Consider the following 11,585-nt stretch of genomic DNA (forward strand, 5'->3'; position numbering starts at 1 on the left):
TCAGATGGCCTGCATTCCTGGTCACCCAAGCTCAAGCTCATGTAGAACCTGGCTGTTCATGCACATTCCTTGCTTGGTTTTCTTTGTGTAAAAACAATATAAAATGGTTAAAAACCCTGTAGCCATTATGCTAAACACTCAAAATGAGTGGTGGACACATTGGGATATACCACAGAGAATAGACCTATAGGGTTAATTTCCAAAAGGAAGTGATATAGGACTGGAGGCGGGGATGGGGAGGCAACAGCAAATGCAAAGGCATGAGGTGAAGACATGGTGTGAAAAATAGTCTCTGTAAGAACTAACACACCAGTGGGCTTTCATGTAGCAGTAAGGGCCGAAGAAAAAACTTTTGTTAAGAGGCAAAAATTAATAGGGAAAATTTACCCATAAATCAGTTTCTGTTGAGTCAATTCTGACTCATGATGAACCCATGTATGTCAGAGAACTGTGCTCCATAGAGTTTTCAATGGCTGAGTTTTGGAAGTAGAGTGGCAGGCTTTCTTCCCAGTCCATCTTCGTCTGGAAGCTCTGCTGAAACTTGTTCACATCATAGCAACACATGAAGCTCCACTGACAGGTGGTGGCAGTCCCCCACCCGTGGACATGAGGCCTGTTGGTTGAGAATCAAACCTGGTCTCCTGCATAGTAGGTGAAAGTTCCACCACTGAACCACCACCATTGCCCCCATAGGAGGAATATTAGGGTAAATAATACAGGGTGTTCTGACAGTCAGATGAAAAATCTTAATGGCTGCCAAAGGGGCAGGGAGGCCACATCTTCTGACCTCCTCTAACCACACAGGAGGAAGACAGAATCACCATCAGCAGTCCAAGGCCTATTCCTGTGAGGCCAGACATGCTGCCTCCCTCCAGCCCTTTCATCAACCCTAACACCAACCGTTCCTCCCACAGCACCTACCACCTCTCTGCTGGGTTTGATAATTCGCTGTGGTGGCCACACAGAACTCACAGGTTATGGGGTTTATTAGGGAAGCACCAGGCTACAATTCAAGTTCAAGAACAACACTTATACTCAGCCCACCGTCTCTCAGCCAATAGTCTCTCTCAGTCTCTCTCCCAGCAGTGCGTGTCTCTTGGTGCCTCTCTCTCAGCAATGTGTGTCTCTTGGTGCCTCTCTCTCAGCAGTGCGTGTCTCTCAGGAGCGTGTTTCTCTCAGCAGCACGTCTTTCTCAGCAGTCAAAGAGATTCCTTTTGCCTCTCAGAGGGCTCCTTTTGAACCTGGCAGAGTGGCCAAACTAACCAATCATAACATCAGGAATTCTATACACCTGAGAGAGAACTTCCCAGAACATTGCTTTGTGCCACTTTCAAAAGAAGTACCCCAGGTGGATAACTAACAATCAGGAGCTCCTCAGTTGCTCATGGCAAATTCCACCATGGACTTTACAAAGACTTATGGCTAGAAAAGCCATACCAGGTAATCTACTACACTGCAATGGCTTACGGATGGTAGTGATGGTGGTGCTGAACATGGCACAGTTTACAGTGCTGTCTACTTTGGAGGAATTATACTGTCTCAAAGGCTGAGTCCTTGGCCCTTCTGGAGAGTCTGTGAAACTTTGATATCTTTTTAAATATAATTTTATTGTGTTTTCACTGAGGTTTACACAGCAGTTTCTGTTCCCATCTTCTATATAACTTATTCAGTGACATTGGTTACATTTTTTACAATGTATGAACAGTCTGATTATTTCTGTTCTTGTTCCATTTCCATTAATCTAACCCAGTGTCATTTAATATACTCATTTTCTGCTTAATCTTATTTGTTAGTTACTATTGTTACCAACCAAGAATCTTGACCAATAGAAAATTTGGTACCTGAACTTATTGTTAGTAGCTGTCAAATTGGCTGTGACTCATGGGAACCTACTATACAACAGAACAAAACATTGTCTGATCCTGTGCCATTTTCAGGGTCACTGGTACACTTGAGTCCACTTATGTGGCTATTGTGTCAGCCCATCTCATTGAAGCTTTCCCTCATTTTTGCTGACCCTCTATTTTACCAAATATTGTGTCCTTTTCTAGCAATTGGCCTTTCCTGTGACATGTTCAATGTGAGATGAAGTCTTGCTACCCTTGTTTCTAAGGAACATTCTGATTGTATTTTTTCTAAGACTGATTTGTTTGTTCTTCTGGCAGTCCATAGTATAGTATAGTCAATATTCTTTGCCGACACTGCAATTGGAATGCATCAATTCTTTTGTCTTCCTTTTTCACTGTCCAACTTTTGCATACCCTTCTAAAATATCTAAAAACTGAAATTGGCTAAATGGAAGAGATGGGTAATGGATAATAAGGACCCAACTATTTCAAATTGGGAACTTGGTAACCATTGTCATGCATTAGTAAAATATTTGGAAAAATTGTTGTGTGTTGTCTTTTGGGATACTGATCAAATGCCAAACACATGGCACATGTTAGAGAATAAAGGAAAAATTCACAACATCGAGGCTGCTTTCTGCAGCTTTCAACAAAGTTCTACACAAGAGGGAGAAACTCAGGCTAGAGGGGAACCAAGTCAGGGGCATGGACAGCACATAATTTGTTAAGACTTCTGAGATAATTAAGGTGGACAAAAGGCTTCAAGAAACCTTTAGAGCATAGTATAGAAGTGTGCCCGGAAATCTCATAACTTTTGATGAGAATTGTTGCATGACTTTTACAACATAGAGTGAACTGGAATAAAAGCCTTCACACTTTTTGAAAGATCTACAATGGCAATAGGACCACCAGCCCATACTAAAAGGGACTGAGACTGTTCAGGAGGTTAAAAAAAAAAAAAAAAAAAAAAAAAAAAAAAAAAAAAAAAAAAAAAACCTTCCAGGTCCCCAGTTTTCTATGGGCAAAAAGTAGGATGAGAAAGCTATTCAGCCATCAAAAAGGACATTTTTCATAACGCCCTTTTCAGAAGAGGCCAAAGTGGGTTATGAGAAGAAAATAATCTTTGAGAGGGCAGACAGAAGAATCAAAGGGAACAGTGGACAGATAAAGAAATATAAGCTCATTGTGGGACAAGTAGGAAATACAGATAAACAAAAAAAAGAGATAATCTTTTATCCTATTACCCTACCAGAGATACAATTAACCTTGAATGCTTTGATGGATAGCTTCCAGACTTTTCCCTGGGCATCCAGTAACACTGCGACCTTAGCATAGCCTCTCATAGCATTCTTGGGACTCTGCTCTTTGCATTGATGAAAAAGCCAGGATTCTTGTCTTAAATTCAGTCCTGGGTTTTCTTGCCAGCTTACTGGGAGATTAGGCCACAATCCTGCCATTTCTTGGGGACCTTGGCTGGGTGCTGCCCTGGGCTCTGTTCTGTCTCACTGTCATCCTCTCCTGGCTCTCTTCACTGGCTTTGTTCAACGAACTTTAATCGATCACCTATTCCATGCCAAATAGTATGCTGATCCTGGGGGCATAAAGATGAATTATACATGGTCCCTCCCTTCGAAGAGGTGATGGAGAGTCTAGTAGGGAGCTGACATGCAAATAGAAACCAATAAATAATCTAGCCACTGATTACAATATTGTTCCCATGGAGGAAAGTGACTTTTTCTACAATTTGCTCTGTAAATTTTTTTTTTCTTGCTTTGCAATTTAGATCTCATACTGAAGCATTTAAAGAAGACTTTATACACAGTTTGGTCCCTAATTTCAGTTAAAAGAAAGAAAAAGAAAGAAACCTGCTGAAACATGGTTAGGCTAAGAAATCCCTATGGAATTAAAATGTTCGTGTTGAACTTGTAGTTTTTGGACCTTTATAATATGTTTTGTTGTTAGGTTCAAATTGGCCTTTTTTAAAATCAAGTTGCTTAATCATGCTGAGTCACTCATCTACCCAGAGATAATTCTTAATTGCTGAAGCAAGGTGGCTTTCCACTCTGTTATAAAAGGTGGAATAAAACTGCTCACTTTGTGATTTAATGGCAGAGCACTATGTAAATAAATATGGCTGCAGTAACTGATGAGGAGCTTAAGATGATATGGTTTTGTATGTTTAAAACCAAAACCAAACCCACTGCCATTGAGTCGATTCTCACTCACAGTGACCCCCACTGGGTTTCTAAGGCTGTAAATCTTTATGGAAGTACATTGTCCCATCTTCCGTCTGCAGAGTGGCTGGTGAGTTTGAAACACCAACCTTCTGGTCAGCAGGCAAATGCCTTAGGCTGTGCCATCAGAGTTCCTTTTTGTATATTCAAATGGGCTTATTTTCTGAATAAAAATAACTGATACTTGTTGAATGATTATTATGAGCCAGGCACTGTGCTAAATGCTTTGCATAAATTATTTAATTCTCACAATAATTCTGTGAGATAGGTATTAATATATAATTTTATGAATGGGAAACTGGAGCTTGTTGTTGTTAGATGTCATCAAGTCTGCTCTGACTCATAGAGACCCTCTGTACAACAGAATGAAACACTGTGCCCAGTACTGTGCCAGCCACACAATCCTTGCTAAACCTGAGCCCATCGTTGCAGACACTATGTCAGTCCACCTCATTGAAGACCTTACCCTTTTTCATTGACCCTCCACTTCACCAAGCATGATATCCTTCTCCAGGGAATGGTCCCTTCTGACAACATGACCAAACTAAGTAAGACGAAGTCTGGCCATTCTTGCTTCCAAGGAGCATTCCAGCTGCACCTCTTCCAGGACAGATTTGTTCATTCTCTTGGCAGTCCATGGTACTTTCAATATTCTTCATCAACACCACAACCCAAAAGCATCAACTCTTCTTTGGTCTTCTTTGTTCATTGTCCAGCTCTCACACGCATATGAAGCGACTGAAAATACCATGGCTTGGGTTAGATGCACCTTAGTCTTTAAGGAGACATCTTTGCTCTTTAGCACTTGAAAGAGGTCTTTTGCAGCAGATTTGCCCAGTGCAATATGTTGTCTGATGTCTTGACTGCTGCTTCCATTGATGTTGATTGTGGAATCGAGTAATATGAAATCTTTAACAACTTCAATTTCTTCTCCATTTATTGTGATGCTGCTTATTGGTCCAGTTGTGAGGATTTTCGTTTTCTTTATGTTGAGATTCTTAGTAAGATTAAATGACCTGATTGGGGCAGAGAACTAATATAGAACAGGATTAAGATTTGAATCCAGACCTGGCACTTCACCATTGTGATAAACTGCAACATAATAGTTATTATGGGTAGTGTTCTCAGTACAGTGCATGTATTAAATCATTTGTTGTTGTTAGGCGCCGTCCAGTTGTCTTCAACTCATAGCGACCTTATGCACAACAGAACGAAACACCGCCCAGGCCCGAGCCAGCTCCACGATTACATAATTTAATGCTGTTTAATAATTTTATGAGGAATCTACTATCATTATTATTATCATTTCTACTTTACAGATGAGGAAACTGAGGTACAAAGAAGTCAGTCACTTGCTCCAGGTCCCAGAGCTGGTAAGTGGTAGGGGTAGAATTTGAAGGCAGGCCTCCTAATTCAACACTCCATGTTCCCATCACCTCACTCAAAGAAATGCCCTTGGCCTGGAAGCTTTTATCTGAAGAATAAATAAGGCAATGTTCAGGTTTGTCATGCATAAATTGTTTTAGTTCATTGTAAGGTAGTCATGGCAATGCATGCAAGTAAGACCTCAAGATGTTTACTTGACACCACAGAATCAGAATTAACAATTACAATGCTAGTTTACATGTTAAAGTCCAAATCTTCAGACTTTAGCCTTTTTTACCTTTAGTGAGTATTCTTGGGGGGGAGACTTGACCACCTCTCAAACTCAGAAGAGGTCCCTATAGCTAGGATCCGAGGTTGGTTGTGGCAAGCAATATCTCAGAAGCCTTCTCGGTTTTCAGAAAGAGAGCTAGAGAGATCTTTTACATCTGTCTCCAGACATCCCCAGGTTTCCATAGCGTTTGTGCTGCCATGTTTAACTATCATTAGTATGCTTTATTGTCAACTAGAGAAATTGTTATATTACATATTTCTGTTTTGCTAATTTATAAAGATCTGAATTATTCTCAATTAAGGCATGGTACATTTATGTTCTTATTTATGGCAATATTTCAAGGCCAAGTTAATTAAATTAAAATTATGAGGAAAAAACAAACAAAAAGATCTACTGGAGACGAGAGGACTCCCTGAGCCCTGAGATACTTTTCAAAACTTGAACTGAGAATAATCCCTGCGGTCACCATTTAACTAAATAACAAATTGGCTCAAAAAATAATGAATGTCACCCATAAGTGCTGTGCTCCTTTGAAGAATCACCTATATGAGACCAGACAGTCAGCAATTACTTTAAAACAAAGATGAGACTGTAAGGGGGAGGGGAAACTAGATGAATAGAAATAGAACAGCCAGAATGGAAATAATAAGAATGTTCATGCATTGAACGTAACCAATGTCATTGAACAACTTGTGTAGAAACTGTTGAACGGGAACCTAAAATCTTCACTAAAACACAATATAATGTTATTTTTAAAAATTATGGGAATTATTTAGTGACATATTTATGTTTTGCTAATTTATAGAGATTTGATTAATGTTGCATTGTTTATCACAGAGTGCAGGTGCACAGCCTAGGTTAGGGAAATTATTTATGACTTCACATATGTGTATTACCCATTTAAAAAGTAGGAATGACTTCCTAATGACTTACAGTTAATGGTTAGAGAGTATCATAAAAATATACATGTTTCTATTTCTCAGTTCAGGAATTCTCTGTGACTTACACATAGGTGTTTAAAAGCATTATAAAAACATCATAACAGTATAAAAAACATTATAGATGCATACACAAGAGTGATTTGAAAACATCACAAAATCATGCACAATTATTTAAAAATTGCTTTGAAGTTTAATTTATCTATTTTTTCTTCTGGTGTGAGTGTGTTGGGTTCATATATAAGAATTCATTTCCAAATCCAAGGTAATGGAAGATTTATTCCAACGTTTCCTTCTAAGAGTTTTACGATTTTAGCTCTTCTATTTAGGTCATTGATTCATTTAGAGTTAATCTGTGTATATGGTGTGAGATAGGGGCCTATTTTTTTGCATGTGTGTATCCAGTTCCCCCAACACCATTTGCTAAAGGGCTGCTTTGCCTTTGCTACAAAAACATAAAATAAGCAGGTGCAAGTCATTCATTTGTGACCCATAGTGGCTATTGTGTGCCTTGTATTACACTGGACAGTGATTATGAAAAAAGGAAAAGTTGCAGTTGCTGTATTCAGTGAGCTTAGTGGCTCCAATCAGACAATCATAAGACCATGGCGATGTGAAGGAGGTATGGAGGCAGGTGTATCTAAGAGTGCAAAGTCTGCCAAGGGTGGAGGGGGAGGAAAGTCCCACAAAGATGGTCAGAGCTGTGTTGTCTCCTTTGGGTTCCCACCTTTCTAGACAAAAAGCATGTCCAATCCTACCTGCATCTGTCTCTGGCTTCCAGGGTCTATGGCAGAGAAGTAGATGAAAAGCCATTTTAGAACATACACCAAACCTCCAGCTGGGGTGAGAGATGTTAGGCATGGGACAGTGGCTCTAGTAGTGGCATTTTCTCTTCAGAAGACCCTGTTCAAGAATCAGCAGTCAAAAAATCAGACACTGTACTGCACTAGGCAAATCTGCTGCAAAAGACCTCTTTAAAGTATAAGGAGCAAAGATGTCACTTTGAAGACAAAGGTGTGCCTAACTCAAGTCATGGTATTTTCAATGACCTCATATGCATGTGAAAATTGGACAATGAATAAGGAAAACTGAAGATGAGTTGATGCCTTTGAGTTGTGGTGTTGGCAAAGAATACTGAAAATACCATGGTTTGCCAGAAGAATGAACAAACCTATCTTGGAAGAAGTGCAGCCAGAATACTCCTTAGAAGAAAGAATGGCCACACTTCATCTCACCTACTTTGGTCATGTTGTTAGAAGGAACCATTCCCTGGAGAAGGATATCATGCTTGGTAAAGTGGAGGGTCAGCAAGAAAGGGAAAGGCCCTCAATGAGACAGACTGACACAGTGGCTACAACGATGGGCTCAAGCATAGTGGGGATTGATTGGGAGGATGGTTCAGGACCAGGCAGTGTTTCATTCTGTTGTACATAAGGTCACTATGAGTTGGAGCCGACTTGATGGGACCTAATAATAACAACAACCCAATCACAAGAAGTCATTGGGACCAACTGTGCCCCATCTTTCTCAGCTTTCCTTTACCCATGAGGGAGGTGCTGAGCTGCTGGGGAGAGCACAGACTGCAGAGATCCAGTGGATCCAGAGATCCAGTACTGGAACTGCATGATGACTAACACTTAGGTATGTCCTGACACCAAGGGCTCACCAGCCGAAATGTTTATCGGACAAGCAGTATTCTGAACACCCAGTATCTCTGAGAACAGTTGAAGCTCTTCTCACCACGGAGAGAGTCCAGGTCACCCAAGAAGCAGGGGAAGGAAAGCTAGGATCCACCTGGCACACATTTTCAGCCTGTCTTTTTCCAATTCCACTCTTTTGTGCTGTTACATACCTCAGGTGGTAAATCCCAAAGTCAAAATTGTTGCAACATCATTCTATAAGAGCAAGCTACTGAGCATGTCTAAATCTAGTCTGTAAAGTGAGGAAAATGATGGTACCAACTTTATAAATTTGTTTGATAATTCAATGTTATGCCTGAAAATAAATATGCCTGAGTAAGCCATACCTGGAAGTTCTGGTGGTGTAGTGCCTAAGGCATTTGACTGCTAACCAGAAGGCTGGCAGTTCAAACCCACCAGCCACTCCTGGGGAGGAAGACTGGACAATCTACTTCCGTAGAGATACCGCCTTGGAAACCCAAGGAGGGGTAGCTAGGAATCGGGACTGACTCGGTGTCAGTGAGTGTAGGTTTTTTGGCTTAAGCCACATCTAGCAGTCCTGGTGATGCAATGGTTAAGAGCTCTGTGGCTAACAAAAAGATCAATGGTTGAAACCCACAAGCCACTCCTCAGGAGAAAGATATGGCAATCTAGTTCTGTTAAGATTTACATTACAGTCTTGGAAACCCTTTGTCCTATAACAAACCAAACCAAACCCACTGACATCAAGTCAGTTCTAACCTATGTTGTTGTTATGTGCTGTCCAGTCGACCCAACTCACAGCAACCCTTCCTTGGGTTTCCGAGGTGGGATCTCTACAGAAGTAGAATGCCCAATCTTCCTTCCCAGGAGTGGCTGGTGGATTTGAACCACCAGCCTTCTGGTTAGTAGTCAAGTGCCTTAGGCACTACGCTATCAGAGCTCCTTTCTGTCACATAGCGACCCCCATTGGGTTTCTGGTCCTATAAATTGGAATTGACTGATAAATGGTTGATATGTGTGTTTTTTAAGCCACGTCTACCACCTAGTGGTAGCAGTAGGGAACAGCAGTTTTTTTCTTTTTTTCCTCTGAAGGGGCTTGAAAAATTGTTCAAATTGGGCCAGCAAATTCTAAACAGAAAGATAGCAAACATTACGGCTCCTCTAACTCTCTGCCTGGCTTCTGTAATGGATCAGAGCTGAGGAAACTTCCACTATTGATGTTGCAGTGTTTTAAAAGTCGCTGGATTATCTCTTGGTTCAATTAGTTTTCAACCTACATTGCAAAGCCATTCTTTTGGGGTCTCCTCCATTTCTTACCACCATCTAGCTTACCTTCCACTTTTTTAGACTGTAATGGCTTGTGGGCTGCTATGATGCTGGAGACTATGCCACCAGTATTTCAAATACCAGTAGGGTCACCCATGGTGGACAGGTTTTTAGCAGAGCTTCCAGACTAAGACCAGACAGAAAGGCCTGATGATATGCTTCCAAAATTCAATCAGCGAAAATCTTATGGATCACAAAAGAACATTGTCCAACTTGTTTGCTTTAGACATGTCCCTAGGAGGGATCAATTGGTATAGGAAGATATCTTGTTTGGGAGAACAGAGGGCCAACGGGGTGAGGGAGACTCTCAGTGAGATGATTGGCACATTAGCCACAATAATGGACCCGGACATGCTGGTAATTATGAGAATGACACAGGACTGGACATTTCCTTCTCTTGTACATACACCACCAGGAGCTCGAGGCGAGAGCCAGCTCTCTGGCTATGTTTCTTAGGATTTTGTTTTAAGGATGCAGCTTTGAATTGGCTGTTTTGTCAAGAGACAGAGGTAGAAAGAGAGAGAGAGGGAGATGGGGGCCGGGGAGAGAGAGAGAAAAAGAGAGAGAGAGCGGGAGAGGGGCGGAGGGAGAGAGAGAGAGAGAGGATTTGTTTTAATATATTGCATCTTTTCTCAGCGGCAGATCCAGGTCACGTGGGCCTAATGCTTGTACAATTTTAAGTCCTTTTTTTTTTTCTTCTTTTTTAAGGAAAAGAATACAATTACAAAAGAAAGATTAGGTACAAAAATGAATGTTTACTTGCATGAGGAAAGAAGGTGCTGTGCAAGGGGTCTGTGCAAGCGAGGGGCCCTGAGCTTGTCAGTTTCATGCTGAATCCACCTTTGTCTGACTTCCTTGCTGTTCTCCTTTCCTTGTGCTTCTAAGCACAGCCCCGCCTTCCAAGGGATGCCTTGCTTCTGCTTTTTGCAGATGGAACTACTTTTTGTTCATTTTCTAAAGTATTTATCCCCATGAAGACCTGTTCTGCTCTTCTCTCTTCTATCTGTGGATGCAAACGAATTGTTGCATCATCCCTCAGATATAATGACTCACCCAGACATTGCTTGCTGCGGTTGGGGTAGAATTCACCACTGACCCCGGGGTTTCCTTCCTAGGTGAGTGTCAGCGTTCCCTGTGTCAGGAATCGTGTGTAGCTATCCAAATGTCTTACTCTCATTCTCTCCTGGGGCACAAGGAAACACTATGTTTTTCCACAGTTTGGTAAATCATAGGTTTATTTTAGCTAACTAGATCCCTAGCTAAAGCTTTTTAAAGTAGAAAAGGTGAAGCCACCTTATGAAAAGGATTGAAAAGTAGGTACTCAAGGCCCTTCTACGCCATGCAATTTCATTTCAGAGGCTGAAGTCACGATACACTGTGTGTTCTGTTTTATGCTATAAACATTTTGCATATTTCAACATGTTTTTCATGAGTACACTTAATGAATGCTAATTACACTTATGTATTATAAACCAAAAAACCCCACACTCACTGCCGTTGAGTCGGATCCGACTCATGGCGACCCCTTCTTGGATTTCCAGGGGTGGTATTACTATGAAAGTAGATTGCCCAATCTTCCTTCTGAGGAGTGGCTGGTGGGTTTGAACCACCAGCCTTCTGGTTAGCCCTACGCCACCAGAGCTCTCTGTGAAGTATAAGTAATGAAAATATACTCCTATTGATAGACACAACTTTCCAGTTTTTCATTTTATAAGTAACTGTGGTAGTTAAGTTTGTGTGTCAACTTGGCTGAGTGGCTGGGGCAGCTGGATGTGGTATTTACCATGATGAGACTAGTAATCAACTCCATGGTGGAATCTACTGTGAGCAGCTGAGTAGCTGCTTTAGGGATGTCGTCTGCTTCCTGTATACGAGAAACAGCTTTGGGAATGGTCCCTAGCTTATGGCACGCTTGGACCCTG

At 41.2% G+C, this 11,585-nt stretch overlaps 1 protein-coding gene across 1 annotated transcript in view; it reads left to right on the top strand.

Moving 5' to 3' along the window:
- MOCOS (molybdenum cofactor sulfurase) overlaps positions 1-8,614 on the top strand; it is a 96,848-nt gene extending 88,234 nt beyond the window's left edge. Inside the window, exon 15 of the mRNA XM_007945677.1 lies at positions 8,534-8,614. Within this exon, the coding sequence (XP_007943868.1) occupies positions 8,534-8,614 (81 nt within the window). The remainder of the gene's footprint in view (positions 1-8,533) is intronic.
- The last annotated feature ends 2,971 nt before the right edge of the window (positions 8,615-11,585 follow it).

The sequence above is a fragment of the Orycteropus afer genome, unplaced genomic scaffold (genome assembly GCF_000298275.1).
Source record: "Orycteropus afer afer isolate SDZICR_OR568_19922 unplaced genomic scaffold, OryAfe1.0 scaffold00141, whole genome shotgun sequence".
Classification (NCBI taxonomy): Eukaryota; Metazoa; Chordata; class Mammalia; order Tubulidentata; family Orycteropodidae; genus Orycteropus; species Orycteropus afer.